The sequence below is a fragment of the Typopeltis vanoorti genome, chromosome 5, assembly GCF_054136105.1.
Source record: "Typopeltis vanoorti isolate ZY-2024b chromosome 5, IOZ_Tvanoo_1.0, whole genome shotgun sequence".
Taxonomy (NCBI): domain Eukaryota; kingdom Metazoa; phylum Arthropoda; class Arachnida; order Uropygi; family Thelyphonidae; genus Typopeltis; species Typopeltis vanoorti.
This window is the reverse complement of record NC_143553.1, coordinates 149,686,745-149,709,510: the sequence shown is the minus strand read 5'-3', so window position 1 is coordinate 149,709,510 and position 22,766 is coordinate 149,686,745. Positions and strand designations below refer to the sequence as shown.

Here is a 22,766-nt window from a genome sequence, read left to right as displayed (position 1 = left end):
GCTAAAAATATCTGGCATACTCTTGAATCCAACATACCCTTTCTCAGTTATGCAGTTCGGTTGGATTCCAAGCCATATTGGGATTAAGGGAAATGAGGTTGCAGATGGTGCAGCTATGTCAGCTCATTTCTCAAGCTTCACCTGTACCTTACCTCAGTTACAGGCAGATCATCTGTACAAGCATTTATCCTAGTGGTTCTATCAAATCAAGTCTGAAATTAAATTGTGGCAGTCTAGTCTAGTCTACACAGGGAATGTAAAGAGGAAGTTGTTCTTGCTTGACTGTGCATAGGTCATAATCATGTTGCACACACTCCTTCCTGTTGAGGAGTGGTGACATGTCTGTATGCGAGTTTGATGCTAGACCAAACCATCGATCATATTTTAATCGATTGCCCTCATTTCTCCAATAAGTGAAGGTATTATTTTAGTCACTCTCATAATCTGCCTGAGCCCTATACACTTAGGCAGATTTTATCAGATTCATTGAATGTCATCATTGGTTTTAAATTTTTATAGAACATGAATGTTTACCATTTCATATAAATTATATATGTATTAGTTTTTATCAGTTTAATTTATTCTTTCATGCTTTTAAAAAGCTGGGTTTTTTTTATTATGAATTTTGCTGCACTTTTTTTTTTACATTTCTTCCTACACTGATTTTTATCTATGATTTGTTTTCATATACAGATTTTAGACCTGCTGCTCATTTATTATGTATATTGACAGTAGCATGATCATAGCTGTAGTTGTACCATTAAAAAAATAGTCTTCACTCAGCTATTTCTAAATAAACTTTCACATCCTTTAAGTTAAAATTAGTTTGAACACTACTTATATTCTTGTTTTTAGCCAGTTTCTTTTTTATTTTATATAAAATTATTATTATTGTTATAAAGGTATCTCTATGGAGTCAGAAGACTCATCTCAGGAGATCCATTATTCACACAGTACCTATCATTCACTGACAAAGCACTCTCAATGATCCATTCCACTCATTTGCAACCCTCTATGCAAAAATAAATCACTCCTAACACCCTTGCTGACCACACTCTTACACAATTTCCATGGGTGACCCCATGTTCTTTCCCTTCCTTTCATGTACTGAAAAAAAGTCTACATTGTCAATCCTGTAAAACTCCTTTAATAACTTACATATTTCTATCATATCTCCCCTTTTCTGCTCGTCAGCTAATTTTTGAAGCCCACAGGCCATCAAACTGTTCTCATAGGGAGCATTCCATAGACCTGCCACGATCTTTGTCATTCCCCTCTGGATCCTCTCTCTCACTTCTTCATCCCCATGGAATTCAGGTGTGGCCTTATTAAATCTTTATATAGGGGAACAATAACTTCTTTATATATGCTTGTTAGTGTGTTCCTCAAGAACTGCATAATGTTGGTTACCTTCATAATATGTTCTCTAAACTTCGACTTCCTGTCCACAATCGCATCGAAGCCTCTGGCCTCATCAGTTTCCTGTAACTCAGTTCCATCAATGTAGTATATAGCTTCTGATCTACTCTCAAAGCGTATCACCTTACACTTGATCACATTAAACTGGCAGCCATAAATGTGTTCCATGTTATTTTGATTTTTACTTGTATGGAATGTATTATTATTATTACTGATGTAGTATAAGGTCACATTAATTGGAAGTCATGCTAAATAAGATCTCTCAAAGTGCTATTGCACTGTATCTGAGAATGCACACCAAATTTTAAAATATGAATATCCTAAACTTTAAGAGGGTAAATAGTTTTTCTTACTGAATAGCATTATTTGCTTGCATAGTTATCTGAGAATTCTTCAGTATCTTGTTCAAGTTGATTAGCAGTAGCACATTATTATTAACATTTGATCTCCATGGAGTCAGACTCGTGGGGGGGGGTACACACTAGTGGACACAATGCTCATCCAACCATGCCTTAAACTGATTCAATGTGTCTACACCCACAACACACTCAGGCAATGCGGCATTCCACTCACTAACCACTCTCCATGCAAAGAATCTACTCCTCGCTCCTCTGCTCACACCCTCCTTACATTGTTCAATCGAAGAATTTACAACTCCTATTTATAATTCATTAGATTGTTTAATATGTAATATAAATTTTTACCCTAGCATTAAAAATGCAAATAAAAAGTTCTATATAAATGTGTATGGAATTTCTTCATCTCTTGATAGCAGTTTGATAGGGTTTTTTTTTTCATCATTAAAAAAAAACAAAAAAACTGAGCACTATATCTGAAAACTGTTTAAGGTGTTTTAGCAGTTTGATAGCTTGTTTTAATCATTAAAAAAAAACAAAAAATGCTGAACACTATATCTGAAAACTGTTTTTCATATTTAAACATCTGCTTATAACAAATTCAGAAAATTATATGATGTAAAGCTTTTCATTATTGATCTTGACTTATTTCAAAATCCTATGAATGAAAGTTTACCACTGATGTTTAAACCATCATGTAGGACAAAAATGCTTAGGATTGGTATTATAGGTAAAATTAAGGTAAAAGCTCTGTATTAAGTGCATTTTATTTTACAGAAAAATTTTATTTCCTCATATGATATCCAGAGGAGAGAGCTAATTTCTTTTCTTTGCATTACTTTTACCATTATAATATGAGTGAAATCCCAACATTTTAGTTTTAAAATAGTTAATCCATGAATTGCACTGCTAGATAATATAATAGATTGAATCTAATGGGCAATAAGAGAGCTTATAGATCAGTTAAGTATGTAATATCACTTTCATGTTTTCTTTGTGAGAATTTAGAGCAGTAATGTTGCATGTCTGAATATGTTGGGTGATACCTGTCAAGGTCTTAGTTTGGTGAGAAATTGCATGACTGTCTGTTGTTAATTGATAAATCTATCACTGCTTATTTCATGTTCTTTCCAATGTTTGGAGAAATTCATCTGGTTGCTGTTGACATATCAGGGCATTTCATCAGATTTGGCACAGGCCTGGTTGGCTGAGTGGTTTGTGTACCTGCTCTCCAACCAACAAGCTGCAGATTTGAATCCCACTGTGGGCATGGATGTTTGTGATTGTCTTTAGGTGGGAGATGAATTTCATCACCCAGTGTGAGACCTGTCATGTCAGGTCTTCTCCCTCTAGGAGATCGATTATCAGTGTCTCCACCTATTCTGCACCTCTCTGCTGCATTCCTCATATGAGAGATAGGTCCATGATTGAAGAAAAAATGAAAGCATTTGAGAACAGGAACCAAACCTTGGAGATTCAGTGGCAACCACCTGAAGAAAACACTAATTGATTCAGCCAGAGAGGCATGTGGTGAGGTTGTCTGTAAGGATAGAAAAATCAGAACTCCATGGTGGACATAGGAAGTTAAAGAGGCATTGAAGGAAAAGAAGAAAACATATCAAAAGTTCCTGGAAATTAAGTTGACTTGTGCTCTTAGAGAATATAGAGACAAATGTAAGAAAGCTAAACACTGTGTAAAACTAGCTAAAAAAAAAGTCATGAGAAGACTTTGGTAAAAACATAGAAAATAAATATCAAGAAGGTGGCAAGATATTCTGGAGGTTGTTGAAGAAGCTCAGAAAGAAATGGAGGAAAGAGTGCTGTAAAAAGAATTAGAAATGATAAAGGTGACATGAAAACAGGAGAAAACGATATCCTTGATCTATATTTAAGTTTTGTAGATCTGGAAAAGGCATATGACAAGGTACCAAGAGAGAAGCTATTCGAAATGCTACGGTTATATGGTGTCAATGGGGCATTATATCAAGCAATACTTAGTCTTTATTTGAGTTGTAAGTCAAAGGAAGGTGGTTTAATGTTAAATCTGGTGTCAGACAAGGATGTACATTATCCCCCTCTCTTACTCATTATCTCTCAGCTTTTTGCTTTATACTTCAAATTAAATCTGCTACAAGTCTGCAAAATTCCCTTACTAAAGTGAATAACTTTAGTAAGGGAATTTTATGGGAACAGATATGGTATGAAGGTCAGCATTAAAAAGACAAAGACAATGAAAATAGGCAGAAACATTGAAAATATCAACTGCATTGTGAATGGAGAACCTATAGAACAATTAAAATATTTCAGCTACTTAGGCACGATTTTTAGTGAAGATGGTAAATTAAATATGGAAATAGACAATAGAATCTACAAAGCTGGTATGGTAGGAAGTCAACTGAATAAATTTATATGGAATAAGAGAGAAATTAGCCAAAACACTAAATTAGCTGTATACAAGATAGTATTCAAGCTAATTTTAACTTATGGATCTGAGAGCTGGGTCAGAAGTAAAACACTTGACCAAACACTAGAGACTGCAGATATGAGAGTCCTGAGAAAGATTAGGGGCATGAACAAATTCATCAATGGCAATATTATATTAAAACGAGGATATTAGGAAAGAACTTGACATTGTTAGCATCCAGGAATCTGCCAGGTTGGCAGGAAAAAGACCCAGAGGAAGGCCAAGATAGATTGATACAGTAAAAAGTGCCTTAGAAGATAGAAATATAAGATCTGATAGTTGGAGTCTTGACAGGTAACAGACTGATTTGGAGGAAAATTGTAGATAGGAAGTTAGTAATTTTTCATGTAGTACTATATTAGGAATTTGATAATGATGTCTAGTCTTCTATATTTTTCATCCACTCCAGTCTTTGTCTTCCTCTCCTTCTCTTTCCCTCAACAGTTTCTTTGAGAAGTGTCCTTTGTAGGCAGTTATGTCTAAGAATATGTTCAAAATAGTTGACTATTCTCTTTTTAATTTCTTTTATATGGTACAAAATGTACTATAGGTTTGCAAATAACCTTTCATTTGTGGGAGCAACATAAACACCTACTTAGCAAACCATTATATTATGGATAATGGTTTGCTAGTTTCCTCTCTGGTCATTCACTACATGTTATGGTTCATGTCTTCCTTTCTTCATATGATGTCAATCCTGTCTATAGTTTTGCTTGACCATATCTATTTTTCTTCTTCATTTGACAAAACTTGGAGTACATAAATAATCATGAGAAGTTTCAAAATTTTCCATAACCAATGCTTTAAAAGCTGAACTCCTTGCTCTTTGGTGAGGTGAGGATAATCTCCGTCTGAACCTCACAGCTATAAAAAATGTCTTATTTCTTACAAGAAAGGTCTCGATTTAGTTAGATATTGCGTATCAAGAACTCTTAATGATATCCAGCTCTCCGAACATGATTAGATCTCTCTCTCTCTCTCTCTCTCTCTCTCTCTCTCTCTCTCTCCTTTCACTGAGCTATACACTTTTTCTGGCAAAAAACACATCTAAGCAATAACTTCTTCCTCCAAAAAAAAAAACTAGTATATGTGATTTTCTGTGTACTACTGCTATCTCTATTTACATCTTGAATTTCCCTTACCCTGGAATGCTGCTCATACATTTGAGGTGGTGCACCTAAAACTTCTCTAAGAATGCTGATACTGTCATCTATCCATCTACTCATTGGATATCAGATGCCATATGGATACTGCTTTCTGTGGTGATATACCATTATTTGCAAGGTGGTCCTGTCATATAGTTTTCTGGAGGCTTCAACTCTGAAGATCAGACACACCATCCATCCCATTGAAGGGCTACTAATCCTTCCTCTTTTGCAGGAGCTTTACCTTATGTTACTGTTTTAAGAAGTCATCCTTTCAATTCGTCCAAAGTATACTGAAAGTCAAATGGATTGGTACTGAAAGAGATTCGCAGAACTTTAAGGCTCCTTAATGAGCCTTTTAGTATATGATATCCTCATTAGCCATCTGTAATACTGCTTCTCAAAAGCTGCTATCCTTTTCCTATCAGACCTCTTTATGTTCCTAATCTCACATCCATAAGTCACTGTTGGAGAAATAGCTGCACTCGGAATTCTCAACTTTGTTCTTGTGGAGATAGATCCATTCTTCCAGGATAGGCAGGCTCTGACTGTTGTTTTAGTCATTCTAAGTCTTCTTTTTCTGATGTCTTCTGAACAGCAGTTCTTCACATTAATAATGGATCCCAGGTATTCAATTTGCTGACTTCCTCAATTCTTTCTCTTTTAAGGTACACGTTTTTCAGGAGCTTCCTTGTCTGTATTTCCTTCGAGAACAGAAATCTTTGTCTTTCCAGGATTCAGCTGAAGTTGGGAATGAATGAAGATCAGGAATGAGCTGATCTCATTAACTTAAAGGATTCATCCTAGTTCTTCCTTGTCATTACAAAGGAATATATCATCAGCATACGTCAGATTACTGATCAATCTGTCACCTATCCTAATTCCTGTGTTAAGCTCATCCAGTAGTCCGCACGGTTAGCCTAGTGGCTATGCGCTTCGCAATCATATGCCTGGGGAAGGAGTGTCCTAGGTTCGATTCCCGTCGGTGACGTGAGGATCTGAAGGATCTTCCTTAGCCATAGCCAAGTTAGCCAGTCTTGGGCGTGGACAGCAGGGTTTTTCATCCTGCAAAGCAGGCAAACTGTCCTTGAGAACTCAACACTACAGGCCATAGGATACACCGGGGTCATAAGGCTGACCACCTTATCCTGTAAACGGAGTGAGGTCGGATGATCAATGGACCCTCGACACCGTAAGGTAAAAGAGGGTATAAGGAAGATGAGATGAGATGAGCTCATTCAGTACTTCATGAATGATGTCCTCAGCATAGATACTAAACAGGTGAGGAGAGAGCAGGCATCCTTGCCTAACTCCCTTGTTAACCTGAAACTTGTCAGTTAATCCAACACCTGTTCTTACCATGACTTCTTGCTCACTGTGCATGTTAGCTATCAGCTTGATAATGTGTTGAGGAAAACACATTATCAAACAAGGAAAACACATCATCAATTACCTCAACACATTATAATGTGTTGAGGTAATTGATGATCTCTCTCTCTCACTCACTCACAGATTTGCTTCAATCTCTTTCTTTCATAGATGCTTTAATTTTGCCTTATGTCTCTTCTATAGATATTTTCATGGACAGTGTTCTGCTGAACTCACCATCATCATGCCTTCACCCCCCCCCCCAAAAAAAAAAAAAAAAAAAAAAACTGTTAAGAACATGCACACTGTTGGTCAACATTCAATACAGTCCAACTTTAAGCATTTACCAAACCATCTTCTCTTTATTCTCTATTTGTTTTACATACTCATGGTTTAATTTAAATGAGCAAAGTCTGAAATAAAATTGATATAACAAATATCCTAATTCCCAGCATCTTAGATGAGGTTCAAACCCACACCTTTCCAACCAAATGGCAAATATTGTTGCTATTTATTACAACTTTTAGCCAGTCTCATACATATAAAACTAGCAGACATAATATACTGGCCTGTTAGTCTCAGTTTCTTTGGCAATAATTACATCATGGAATTCCTGATATGTACCCTCAAGAGTGTTCAGCCCACGATAACAACCAAATGAAATCTTCATGCTCTGTGAGATATACATAGATTCCAGATTATTATTATTATTTATATAGCTTCTCCAAGGAGTCAAAAGACTCATCATGGGAAACCCCCTTCTATTCATTAACACAATACCTATCATACATCTCCTTAAACCTATTCACGGTTAGGGTGCTCACAACCACCTCTGGCAACCCATTCCGCTCATTCACCACTCTCCAAGAAAATAATCTAGTCTGCATGCCTTTACTAACCACACTCTTAGACAGCTTCCAAGTCTGACCCCTTGTTTCCCCCCCCCTACTCCCCATGTATTGAAAAATTTCTTCTGTGTCAATCTTATAGCATTTACTGTAATACATCCCTTTAGTAACTTATAAGTTTCTATCATATCCCTCTCATTTGCCTGTCAACTAAATTCTGCAACCCACACACCCTCAATCTATCCTCAAAAAGGACATTCCACAGATCTATCACCAGCTTGGTTACTCATGTCTGAATCCTCTCCACACTTCTGATCCCCAAGAAATGCAGGTGACCAAATCTGTGCACAGTAGTTAACATGTGACCGAATCATAACCTTATAACTTACAAGAGATTGGTGGTATTATTTTTCTGTATATTTCATTCTGTGTACAGATTTATGAAGTTGTAGTGGGTAGGTTCATGAGACAAAGTTATTGTCATTGGGTATTGTGTTTTGTGAACTATAAGAAGTATGTTGTGTTATTTTTCAAGATTACTTGGCTGATAGTTTTTTCACTTAGATTGCCATGTAATCTAAGTGAAGTAATCACTTAGATTGCCATGAGAAGTTACTTGTGGTTACTGTGATAGTACCTATTCTTCAGAACATTGTTTTGCATTGGTAACTGCACTAACTTGTGCCAGCATGGAGTTCTTTATTATTATTATTATTATTATTATTATTATTATTATTATTGGCTACTCCATGGAGTCCTTATCAAGGACTCCAGGAATCCTCATCAAGGGGAAACCCTGAACATCGTGCATTATTCAACATTTCTGCAGTATCTATCATACTTTGCTTTGAACTCATTCACATTCATGGCACCTATAACAGACACTGGCAACCTATTTCACTCATTTACCACTCTCCAAGCAAAAAAAATCTAGTCCTGACAACCCTGCTAACAACATTCTTTCTCAGTTTCCAAGGATGGCTCCTGGTTCTCCCAGGAGCCATCCATCAGTATTGTAAAAACCCTTTAGTAATAGTAATTTGTATGTTTCAATTGCATCATTTTTTTTGCCTGTCAACCAATTTCTGTAAGTCACAAATCCTCAACCTGTCTTCATAAGGTTCATTCCATACACCTGATACCATCTTGATCACTTGTCCCTGGATCCTCTTCACCTCCTCATCCCCAAGAAACCCAGCTGTCCAGATCTGCACGAAGGAGTCAAGATGGGCCTTACCAGCTATATAAAGAGGTTTAATAATCTGCTTGTCTCTACTCTTCTGGGTATTACATATACCAAGTAATCCAGTGAGCTGTGTTCACCACTTTTGCAGTATACCCTATAAACTTTAACTCCCTCTCCACTAACATCCCCATATCCCTTGCTTTATCAACTTCCATGTTCCTTGCTTTATCAACTTCCATGTTCCTTGCTTTATCAATTGCAGTTCTATCATTGTGGTACACAGCTTCTCCTTTTCCCAGACTGCCAGTCTATCCAAATCATCCTGCAAAATTTTAACATCTGTATTAACTATTGCTCTACTCAATTTTGTATTATAAGAAAGCAACTGAATAGTTCCTTTCAGATCCTTTCCTATATCATTAATGTACAAATTAAATAGTAGCAGACCAAGAACTGAGCCCCGTGGAATGCTGTTAGTAACAGGCCTACTGGACTCTACTGTCGAATAAACTACTCTCTGATATCTCTCCATCATCCACCCTCTTATCCACTTCACTAACTACAACTATCCCCATGTGCTGCAGTTTACTGATTAGAATTCCAGGTGGTATCCTAACAAAATCTTTTTACAGTATCACTGTAAACATATTACTTTTATCCAACTCATCTGTCACTGTATTATAAAACATGAGCAAGTTATTGAGGTATTACCTACCCTTCATAAAACCATGTTGCTGCCCTGTATAATATTTAATTTCTGTCTATCTATTCCTGTATTTTGTTCTTCACCAATTTCTTCAGCACTTTGACTACAACTGCTAATATGCTGCTCAGTTGGTAATTTGCTACATCAGTCTTGGAGTCTCCTTTATGCAATGCAACTATTTTCCCCCTCTTTCCATCCCCTTAGTACTAACCCAGAGTTGAGACTTAGATTAAACAACATGGTCAAAGGCACTGCCAATTTCCCAACACCTTCTTTTAATGCTTCAGCTGGTATGCTGTCTAATCCCATAGCTGTATTTATATCAAGGTTCTGTAATATGCTTTGCACCTCCACTTCATTTTCCTCAGTTTCCATATAAGCCTTTGCTTCTTGTTACTGCAATGTCTCCACCTGGACCTGGATGATATACTCTTGCAAAGTGTTCACTTAGTAATTCTACTATTTTGCCCGATTCAGTTATCTCCCTGCCATTGGCATTCATTGAAATCATTCTGTCATAAGCATTCTTCCTATTACTTGCAACATACTGAAAGAACTCTTTGTGGTTATATTTGGTCTGCACTGCTAATTCCTTTCATACTCTGCTTTTGCCTTTCTTACCGCACTTACCCTTCTGGCCTGTGCTTTGTGCTGCTCATGTGCCTGTTGGTCACCTTTATCCTTAAGTTCTTTAAATGGATGATTTAATTTTTAAATGGATAGTATTCATCCATTTAACTCCTGCTTGTTTTATTTTCCTGACTAGGTATGCAGTCTGTATTACTTCCCTCAAACCATCCTTTACCACTTTCCATGAACTATCAACACTCAGTTTTTGCATTTTCACATGCTATGGCACTGATCCAAACAATGTCTTAAGTTTGTCATACTTACTAGCCTTATAATTCCATGTACTGAGGAATTCCACACATCAAGTCAACTCCCAGGTAAAGACCATGTGATCATCAGTTGGTGACAATGTGGTCATATTGGATATAGACAAATTCTCTGATGTGATTACTAAATTTAGTATTCTCAAAACTCTAGTACATTCCATTAAATGCTGCCTCTGGTAATTATTTCATAGTAAGTGCATAAATTCCATTTCCTTCCTCCCATGTGTCCTCTCCTCCTTCCAATATGTTTCCAAGTTAAGGTTCCCCATAATTAACTGTCCTCCACTTTGCTGATGCACACTATCCCCATCATCCTTTACATCCCCTGGTTTATAAAAGCATCCAGTTGTGTGTATTTTGTTCTGCTGACCACTATCTCTCACCAGATGGCCTCAGATGTGCTATTTTCACTGGCCTGCAGTTGAACTTCTACTCTCTTTGGTTGCAGTTCATCAGCTATAAGCAATAATACTCCTCCCCCATTCTTTTTTTTTTTCTGTCATCCCTGAACACTATACCCTTCACATTCTATCCCACTAACCGTATCATCTTCTGTCAGCCATGTCTCACTAATGCCAATAACCTTTGGCCAGGATGAACTAATCAATGCCAATATGCTTTATACTTTATACATCAATGCCTGATGCTTTATACTTTATACATCAATGCCTGATGCTTTATACTACCTCTCCCATTCTGGTTTGTTACCTTTGGCTAACTCAGGCATTTTATGCATATTCTTACACCCACTTGCCTCACTGTCATCGATGTAGTAGCCACTCAACAGCTTCCTCCCATAAAAGTTTTAGTTTCCCTGATTTTGCACATCCACTTTCACTTCATTCAGGAATACTTTTTCCAGACTCTGAACACCAAATCCATTCACATGTAAACCATTCTTCTTGTAAATCGGTCAGACTCACTCCAAACATCCATTAGCTATTATGGCCCTCCTTCTCAGCTCATTTCTGTCATGCTGTGGCAACAGGCTCATTATCTTAACTCTCTCACTTGTTTCTCTTGTTACTTTCAGTAACTCTTTCATGTCCTCCCTGTTTTCTGCAGGATATCTTTCCTAATGGGTTAACATTTATATGGTTGACTGGTCATTGTCACGAATAGGCCATCTTACTGTGTTCAGCAAGTCTGTCAGTAGTATAATATTGGTTTAGTTGGTTTTTTTTTTTTTTTCTTTGTTCAATAAATTCTAGATTGTAACTGAAAATAAATAAACCATCATGTATTATATTTGCAGTGTTTGTTTTTTTTTATATCGTATTTTAGCACATACTAGTAATGAATGTATTACACGTTTCCTACACTGCAATTTTTTTGACTGCGACCTCTGCAGGGTTAAGATAAGTCAGCCTAGATGGGCATTTGCATTAGACATATATATATATATATATATATTTATTTATTTATTCATTCATTCAAAAAAGATATTTAATGACTATCAAACCGAGAATAAGTTAGAAAACTTTAATGATACAACTAGTTTCGGATTATTATGGCCTTCATCAGGTATCTTTGTAGATAGAAGAAACAATAATAAAAACTGAAGATTCTAAAAAACTGAGAAGTACAGATAAATTGCAATACATAATTGAGACAATACAACATTTTTTATTTCAATTATGTATTGCAATTTATCTGTGCTTCTCAGTTTTTTAAAATCTTCAGTTTTTATTATTGTTTCTTCTATCTACAAAGATACCTGATGAAGGCCATAATAAGCTGAAACTAGTTGTATCATTAAAGTTTTCTAACTTATTCTCGGTTTGATAGTCATTAAATATCTTTTTTAAATGTATCACAGTAACCAAGTCAATGCCCATGAATACACACACACACACACACACACACATATATATATATATACAGGGTGTTCGGGATAAATTTGACAGTTTCGTAAGGAAAAAGAAAATCTTCTTTGTATCTATTAAATTTAATGAATTGACAAAAAAACATTACAGGCAGAGTTAATTACAATACTATCAACAAGATTTACTCAAAATAACCACCATTAGCATCGATCACAGCTTCAATTCTGCTTCGGAACCTCGAACAAGCTGATGCTACAGTCTCCCTGGGAAGGGCCGCAAAAACTGTTTTAATTTTATCCATTAACTGGGCTTTTGTATTACTGGAAGTGCGATTGGTGTCTTTTTCAACTGCGCCCCATACAAAATAATCCATGGGGTTAAGGTCTGGGGAGTTCGGAGGCCAAACATTTGGACTGGTGAAGTCGTAGAAATTTTCAGACAACCATTTTTGACTTTTCCCAGAGGTGTGGCAAGGGGCCGAATCCTGCTGCCATACATACGGCCTACCATTGGCTACCCTTGTTATCCAGGGCTTGACTACAGTTAGCAACTCCACGAACAAAGCCCGAATTCCAATGCCAGGGTTCTTCAACACCTGTTCCTGCAGATTTGGGAGGAATTCTGCTGTACGAACGCAATCAGATCGTCTGCTAGGGATCTTTCTTCTTGCTACATCCTCGTAGTCACCATTGCAAGTCTCTAGTTCATGCCTGATTGTTTTTACTGTATTCAGGGAGCATTGGGCAGCAGTCGTAATATCCTTATTTTGATGGCGGGCACGAATCATCATGATACAAGTTATTCTCTTCCATGATTCAGGTGGGTTCCAGCTATCCATCCTTTCTGACATCTTGTATATGAATGAAGAAGGGTCCAAACTTTTAAATGAAGAGAAGTGTGTGTTAATACATGTAACTTACGGAAAAATATAATTAATTATAAATATGTCAAATTTATCCCGAACACCCTGTATATGTATATATGTTAAAGATACCAAGCTATTTTAAACCTGGTTTTACTCCATTTCCCAAGTAAGCAAACAGACAAATAAGTCAAGTTTGCGCCTGCACATAATGCAAGTCTAGCTGACCCTGCAGGTAGTGCAAGACCAAGGTAACTCATGGTAAAGATAGAATAAGCTCTGATCACTAATCTTAATATTTACCCATAATGCAAAGCACATCTCCTGGAGGAGATGTATGATGCTTTGTATTAAAGGCAAGGGGCCACTACTCAGACCGGTTTCGACCTTTATTGAGGTCTCATCAGTGGGAGCCAGGCTAGGAATACCAAGATTTTAGTAATACAGAATTTATAAGTATTTTACCAGAACAAGTTACCATAAGGTGTTTTAACCTTATTAAATAAAAATCTCAGGAGGAGATATAAATGTAGAAAGTATTTTACCTTGGGTATAAATATACCCAAGGTAAAATACTTTCTACATATATGTATATATACACACACACACACCAAAAAATGTGAATAAACTTTAGGCTCTGGGAATGAAAGAAAACAGTATCAGTGTGCGATAGACTGGGGTATTTGATGAAAGAGAAAATGTCAAGAAAAGTAAGGTGCTGTAATGGATGTGGGATCGAAGAACTTGAGCAGGAGTTGTTGAGAATGAAGAGTGATAGGAAGCATCTCTAGAGTGGTAATAAATGTGAAATTCAGTTTTTGAAGAAGTTGACTGACCTGAATGAGAGAGAAGGGGGGGGGTGAAGTGAAAGTGTCATTTTATAGAAATTTAATCATCCATATGTGATGAATAAGCCAGTGCATAACATATACAGTATTTTCTCAATTACCACAGCAGGATAGTAATTTGCCATTTGGATAATTGAAGGGTTAAAACAAAGAAAATAACATGATAATAACTGTACATAATCAGTGCATAGAAACAAGAAATTCAAAGAATAGGAATACTGGGCAAATACAGCCATTAGTTAGAAAACAGTTGGCATATGCTAGAAAAATAATATTTAAGAGGAAAAAAAAAACTATTCTTGATATTTATATAAGATGAGAATCTCCCAGACTTTTTTCTGAATCATTCTGAAGGAGAATCATTCTGATTCTGATTAGGCTGATGTAAAATAGCTTCAAGACTTTCTTTGAAAATATGTTCATATTTAAATGATTCTATGGAGAAGATAAACTTCATCCCATAGGATACTGGATTTAGTATCAATATTAAAAAATGTGGGAAAAAATTCCTTTGCTCACTCACATTATGAATGTAACAGGTTTACATGGAATTTTTATGGGTGGTAACCACATTAAAGACTAAAAATTAAATTGAAATAATGAAGATGGCATATTTAAATGTCAGAGCTGGTGTTGTGTTGAGTCAACTTAATAAATTTATATGAAACATGAGAGAAATTAGCCAAGCACTTAAACTAGTTATATACAAGACAGTGTTCAAACCAATTTTAACTCGTGGATCTGAGAGTTAAGTTAGAAATAAGTTTTTTTTTTCTAACCAGCATCTTCATAGCACTAAGTAGCTATGTGTGTATGTGCTTACACATACACACACTATGTATATACACATACAGTGAATACATATGAATACAGTGGACAATGTTAGAACTAAAATTTTAGTAGGTAGTTAGCATATCCCCTCTGCAACCAACAGGCTGCTGTGGGTTCCAATCTGACCACAAAAATGAGAGCTATGAAAGAAATTAGGCGAGTGAACAAACAGCATTAATGGCAGAATCATATTAAAATGAAGACATTAGGAAGGAATTTGACATTGTTAACATTCAGAAATATATGAGCAGAGCTAATCTGAGATCCCATAATCACAGGAAAAAGATTCAGAGGAGACTAATAGGTGGATTATTGCACTTAGTAGATTCAAACAAAATATGATAATATTGAATTGACAGATAGGAGTAATTGAGGGTATATATTAGGAATACGAGTTTTTGGTATTATATAAGGCTCAGATCACAGACAGTTTGCCTGAGTTGCTGTGATTTAAGATTCCAGCCTTTTGGACTAGAGCTATTAAAATTAATCCTTTGCACATTTTGGTTAACTTGATATGATACCATAACCCAATTGAACAATAGTCAATGACTAATAGGTCTATAGTTATATGCTATGACCGTGGTGCATCCTGCTGAAATGAAATCATTAATGCAACACGTTTTGGCTAATGACTTAAAAAATGGATAAAATATTGCATTTTTTCTGTTATTTTCATTGATTCTACATTAATAAATCTCTTTTTTTCACTTGTTCAGAGTACTTTTTTTTTTTTTTGGTGCATGTGTATTTGTGTGGGGTTTGAAACACTCAAACGTAATCCACTACTTTCAGACCATTTGTCAAACTTATGACTCTTATCCATTCCTCCCTCCCCCGTATGTGCATATCTTATGTCTAAAAATCCACTGTTTTTGCTGGAAGAACCATAAACATTTCATTTCAAGAATATAAAAATAAATTATTTTGGCACATTTCAAAATCATGATTGTATCAAGTGATCCAAGATTTAGGAAATATTACTTTTTCGACTGCAGTTCATTTTTCAAATGAACATTATTCAATTTAAGCCCAAACTGGAAGATAGTCTTTACTCAGTACTCTCTTCCAGTAAGTTTATTTTCATGTTTAGTGTCAGATACTTTAGCTGGTACCATCTTTCTTTAAGAAGGGAGTAACTTTAGTATAAATAAATAATCTTATTTAATAAAGATCATGCATATTTTGTCTTCATCTCAGTAACTTTAGTTATGTCACCATGTTTTTGTAATTTTCTGTTAGCACCATTTTTCTGTTTTCTGTTAGTGCTGTTAATGGTTATCTTCAATTGGTTTTAAGTTGGTACTATTTATGAACATGTAATTGATAATGGAAAAATGATTAGCTATATGAAGAATGTAGTATTTTTTTTTTATCTGGCTGAAAACCTGGTAATGACCATATTACTGTAGCCATGATATGTTCTCTAATGATGATTAAGTCTTTTGCTCAATGTCTTGTCTAAAATTACAGTGAAGTAATGCATTTGATTTATTTGTTTGTGGATAATGTTCATGTTATCAGTCTTTAATAACAAATTACCTGCATATTACAATATAATAATAGATTGCAAATGAAGCTGAAGGTATAAGCACCAAGACCTATCAGTGGTGAAATACAGGACGTGTTTTCACCCAGATGATATATATATATATATATATATATATGCAGGAAGAGACATGTTGCCTTATGGAATGCTCACCTTTCTTTGCAGAGAATGTGGGAAGATTTGCAGAGCATAAAATGTGTTCTTTCACTGATGTTTCTTGATGGTAAACCTTACAATTTGGCTGAGTATGTCAGATTTTAAATTCATTCTGAAGTGCATAGCTCATAATTATTTTTCTTATTGCTCACTTAAGTACTGGTGCATAGAATAGCAGAATCTCATTCTATATAACTAATCAGGGATAACTAGATTTCTTATAATATATCCCTTTTTATCCCTAACTAATTTCGCTTTGATCCTTCCAACTAAAATCCATGCAGTCACAATCCCACTGACTTAGTTGAACTTGTGTTTAGTGCACTAGGCCTACCCATAGTACTCTTTTTGTCATATATGATTATGAGCTTTAAATAATTATACACCCTGCAAATCATTCCCTTCTGATGTTGGTGTTATTACACATTTTCATTATTTAAGATTTTTATTTACTACCACTTTTATTATGGTTGATAAATTTATCATTCTGTTGCCACAGAAAACAATCACCTTAGCTTAAGATTCAGCTTTTTATTTATTTATTTTTAATGCAACTACAAAATCACAAGTACCATACTAATAATCATGCTGTATTACAAATCCCGTTGTTATGCAAATATAAGCATGCTAATGCTGTTAATATTATGTGATTATTAGCACTGTTCATAAATCATTTATGTATTTTTATATAAATATACTGCTTTTCTAGTTTGTGAAAATAACATCCACTCACTTTTTAGTGCCTTTTATATAAAATAAAAGCCAGCTCCCACAAACATATGTGACTACTGTGATTTTATATTATTATAAGATCTGATTAAATACAGATGAAAGGAAGAAGTTAGCTTAATGCAGTTATTCTGACACTTGAGATAATAATACCTGAAAAATGTTTATCTTGTATGGAATTTGATTTTTGTATTTGCATTTGATTACATTGGGTGATTCATAGCATTATACCATGGATTACATTACATTGACTGTACCAGATTGCTATACTACAGACCAAAGAAACTGCCTAAAAATTTTTATAAACAAATAATTTGATGACACAAATAAACAAGTTCAACAAATAATTGCCTTTTTTTTTTTTTTTTTTTTTTTAAACTATGCTCTTAGTCCATTCCTAATATATAAATCTGTGCATTTATTATCTTATCTTTTTTCATACTTTATTTTAGGTTGTTAAAATGCTACTTAAATTGCTAGAGGACAAAAATGGAGAAGTCCAAAATCTTGCTGTTAAATGGTATGTATTTTATTAATAATATACTGTTAAAAATATATATAATCCAGAGGTCAAATGACTGAAATCTAATAATTTAATGTCTATTTCCTTTTAATCTCAGATGCATGCTGTCTAATGTCAAAACCTGTTATTTACCATAGAAAGATACTTTCTTTGTTCTGATTTTTCTATGCATATTCATTGCTTGATTTTTTTTTTTTTTTAGATAAATATACTTTACTTTTTTTAACTATTGACACTTTTAATTTTTAGACATTTAAAATGAATGACTAATTAGTATTAGTAGAATAATGAAGAAACAGAATTTGACCCTGACAAACTTGGATACAATTTGATGATGAAAGAAGACTTTTGAACATCAGTCAACTGCATCTTAATGTTGTTTGCACTTCTTGTTGTCTTTGAATTTCAAAGCTTGAAAGGCCAAGACATATTTATTCATTGCTGTCTCAAGAGCTTTATTTCCTACATTCGATTTTGTAACTCTCTTGCATTAGAATTACATTTGCTTCTAATTCTGTTTATTATAGACATAATGAGTAGTTTATACATGTAAACTTTTACAAGTGAAATGTTTTTAATATTATTAAGAGTGACCTCCAGGGAGTCTGCGACTCAGGGAGGCCATATATCACTTGTACTCTATCTCTAAAAGCAATCCATTCCTAATTGCACACCACTCTGCATAAAGTTCACAATGTGTATTTCATCACATCTTCAGAGTGAACATGAAACAACTGGATAGATTATTAATATAATCGACTGATTAATTCTTTTTTCAATTTTTTAAAAAATATATTTATGCTGAACCTTCTCACCTCATTGCAGATGTTTGGCTGTTTAAATTTCTTTAGTTTCCTAATGTTGTACTGCTGGCATCAGAGCAATAAAGCGAATGCACTTTGTTTTTATATTAATATAATATTTATATTTTATATAGTATTTATTTTAATACTATATATTTTCTTATGTAATTCTAATGCTGGGTATTTGTATAAATATACCTGATTGTTGTTAAGAGTAAATGTTTACATCAAGTTATTCGAAAAATTGGATGAAGTTGAATAGGAGCAGACAGTTTTGGCAGAAGACTATTGTTTCAAAAGTGAATCTGATATTTCATAAAGAAAGAATGCTTGATTTACAAAGCTGATATATCAGATTATGGATATTTAGTGTCTCTCAGTGTTCTGAAGGCATTTGATGAATATTCAGAATGACTGAAAAAAAAATTCACAAAATATTTAATTGTGAGAATTTGTGTTGTCATTTCAATAGTACACATTTTGATTTCAGTTTATTAAATGATTTGAGGGAACCAAACTGGAAAAAAAAACAACTGAATTTAACTTATGCGCTGTGCGTGCTTGTGTGTGTGATTTAACTCATGCACTGTGTGTGCACGTGCATGCGTGCACATTATATGAAAGTCTTAGTCAAGTTGTCTTCAGAAGAAAATAAACTGAAGCAGCATTTATTTACATAGCTGACTAAATATCCAGCTATTTATTATCTGAAGAAAGCCACATTGGCTGCTTTTGAGGAAGACTGGCAAATATGCAGGCTAGATTTTTTTTCATGGAGAGTGGTGAATGAATGAAATGGATCAGCAGAATTACTTGCAAATGCCCCAACAGTGAATGAGTTTAAGGAGAGGTATAATAGGTTTTGTGTGCATAAAAGTTAGTGTGGGTCTCTCACAATGAGTCTCTATACTCCATGGAGATATCATATAGTAATAATCATAATAAAATAGTGTAATGCAAGGAATCTCATGTCTTTGGAGATATTATTATTACGTGACACCTCCAGGGAGTCCAAAGACTCATCAAGGGAGGACACCTACACTAAATCTCTGTCTCCACTAACTGCAACTACACCAAAGCCATCTACTGCCCACCACCACTAGTATTTCCACAGACAATCAAAAACATCCATGCCCACAGCAGGATTTGAACCTTTAGCCTTTTTTAACTGGAGAGCGGATACACTAACCTCTCGGCCAACCAGGCCAGCAAACACGATAGTTTATCGGCAAACCAGCTAACTTATGGAGAGGAAGTGGTGGGAAAAAAAAACAAACGGTATATTACTAACTCTATTAATTGGTAAATTGATCCTTGTCTTTGAGGATGTTTTGAATCAAATCTAGCAACCCCCCCAGTATATGCATCTATCAGTATTGCAGATGATCCTTAGTTTGTGACTTTTGTATAGTATAAAGAAGATATTAATTCAAGACCCACTTCTGCTATGACATGGACTAAGAAATATCTTCAAACTGATTGATGCTTTCTTCAGACATGATGCATTCAAGTGGATGAATTGATTGACTGTTTGCACTGTAAGGAAGAAGATTAGGAGGTCAGTTCAGTATTTCATGATACTTTTCTTCAAGAAAACTTAACTCAGAAATGAAGAAGTTCTACTATAAGCTTGTTAGGATGGGTAGCTGACAACAAGAAATACAAAAAAAAAGTAGTTCTTGGTGAAGAGTTAAGCAATAGGAAAATGAAAATGAATAGTGACATTTAGAAACTTTTGTGTGTGTGTGGAAGGGGGGGGGGGTCAGTCACTTTAGATGGTAAGTTATCCTGATGGATTTCTGTTCAGAACATGAACCAGTCATTGCTAACACTATGCTCCAACCTAAAGATGTGTATAAATTTGCTTAGCGAGAATACATGAGAAATGAGAAAAGTCTTGTTGATTATGTTATTATCAATATTTATCTTTATACTCCTTGTTGAATGCTCTCAATTTTCATCTGATTGATGCTGGGAGCTGTATTCGGTTTCATGTTTTTGAGTGCACATTCTGTTTCGTCTGGGAGCACTTCTAGTACATCGTATATACATATTATCAAGTTTTGGTTTGGGTAAAGGATATTGATGCAAAAAAGGTCACTGTAGAAGTCTTGTACTATATTTTCCATTTTTGTTCTGTTTGTGTGTCTTCTTCTATCTTGATCTAGTACTGCTGTTGGGATTAGCCTTTTCATAGTTAATTCTCTTTCTACTCTTTTTAGATTCAGCAGTGTTTCTTCTTTTTTTCCTGTAGGTTTGATAGTCCTCTGGTATCTTCTTTCTTAATACTTTGCAAATAAATTTTATATTCAAGTTGTGAGTTTAGTTTATTTTTTAGTCGTCTTCTCTCTTTTTTTTTTTTTAGTAAACTCAAGGTTTGTATAGAAAGTTTTTCTTTTTTGAGGTGCTCTTGATTGACTTTAGAATTTTCCATGCACTTGGATAGATTTTTCCAGGAGTGTTTCATTGTATTTGATCAACAGATTACTTTAACAAATCAGGATTTAAATATTTGGGTCTTTGCAAGTTTGAGATTGCCTGTATTTTTTCTTCTTTTGGAGTCAATTTGTAGGATGGCTTATAGTGGTCGGTGGTCCACAACTTTATAAAGCTCTGGCCCAAAGATTTACTTGGTACCTAAAAGAAGGAAAAATACCATCAAAATGGAAGATGACTTTTTGATGGTAAAAAAGGCAACATAATAGACATCAAAAATTACTGTCCTGTGTGTCTGCTATCACATATAAGTTAATGACAAAAATTGTATCAAATAGAATCAAAACCACCCTTCATGAAAATAATAATAAAGAACAAGCAGGATTCAGAAAAGGTAGTTATTCTACAATAGATCACTTACAAGTAGTCACTGAACTTAGTAAACAATGCAAAGAATACAAGATTCCTCTTTGCTTTCTATTCATAAACTTTAAAAAAGCCTTCGACACCATAGAACATAATGAAGTTTTACAGATACTACTAGAACAAGGCTACATCAATCTAATTAAAGAAATTAACACTGGTAACTCTACATAAATAACTTTACTTGACGACCTTATAACTATCACCATAAACCGAGGTGTGTGTGTGTGATAAGGATGTCATATCACCAAACTTTTTTACGTGTACTGTGGAAAGCATTTTAAGGAAAATCGACTTGCATAAACATTGATGGAGAGCTGCTCCAAATATTAATGTTTGCAGACAATATAGTACTCATAGTTCAAGACCCTCCACAACTTGAAAGAATGCTTCATCAAGTGCATGATGTCTGTAACAAAATTGGAGTAAAAATTCACCCTGACAAAACCAGATGGAAGAGAAATGAATACTGCCAAACCCACACCATCCAACTAAATAACTTCACCATAGAAAGTGTAGAATCGTATACATACCTTGGTCAAACAATAAACATGGACAACGATATTTCTAAAGAAATATCAAAAAGAAAAAGAGTTACATGGACCTCCTTTAACCATAATCAGATCCTAAGCTAGATATCAAAATAAGAGTTAGTATGTTTAACAGCTGTGTCTTCCCATCTTTAACCCGTGCCTCCAGAACTTAGAGCGCCACACGAAAAGGAGAACTTAGTCTACAAACCATCCAACATGCCATGGAAAGAAAAATCTTAGGGATAAGTAAAAAAGACCACATCACAAATACAACTATCAGAAAATTAACCCGAGTAAAAGAATGAAAACCATATATGACAACAAGACACAATGAGCAGGTTATATTGCAAGACTCAGCGACAACAAGTGGACCTACCATGTCACACTTGTTGTCATATCCAAGAGAAAACCTGGTAGACTTCCAACTAGATGGGAAGACCCTCTAACCAGAGTGATAGGAAACAAACGGAGAAGAATGGCCCAAGATCACCATCCCTGTAAACTTGGTGACCTGCATTCGTAGATACACCCAGAATGAAACAACAAGCCAGTCAAGATAATCTTTACACTGGGTCAGGATACAAGAGTATTTATTCATGGGATTTCAAATAGAAAGTGATTGCCATTTAGTTTTGAGCAGGATAAAAATGAGTATCACATTGAAAAATGTATGTAAAAGCTGTAAAGTGAATCAGTTTGAGCAGTTGAAAGGTGAACTGTAGCCTTCTTCTTTCACTACGCATTATTCACACTTCCTATGCAGGGTCCGCGTGTTACTTAGATGCGACTTCTTTGTTAGTACCACTCCTAACTGACCTGTCGTTGGTGGTGGGGGGGGGATATGTATTCTTGGCTATGT

At 35.0% G+C, this 22,766-nt stretch overlaps 1 protein-coding gene across 1 annotated transcript in view; it reads left to right on the top strand.

Moving 5' to 3' along the window:
- The window catches only part of Cand1 (Cullin-associated and neddylation-dissociated 1), a 414,848-nt gene that overhangs the window by 20,986 nt on the left and 371,096 nt on the right, over positions 1-22,766 (top strand). Inside the window, exon 3 of the mRNA XM_090392833.1 lies at positions 17,642-17,709. Coding sequence (XP_090248959.1) covers positions 17,642-17,709 — 68 coding nt within the window. The remainder of the gene's footprint in view (positions 1-17,641; positions 17,710-22,766) is intronic.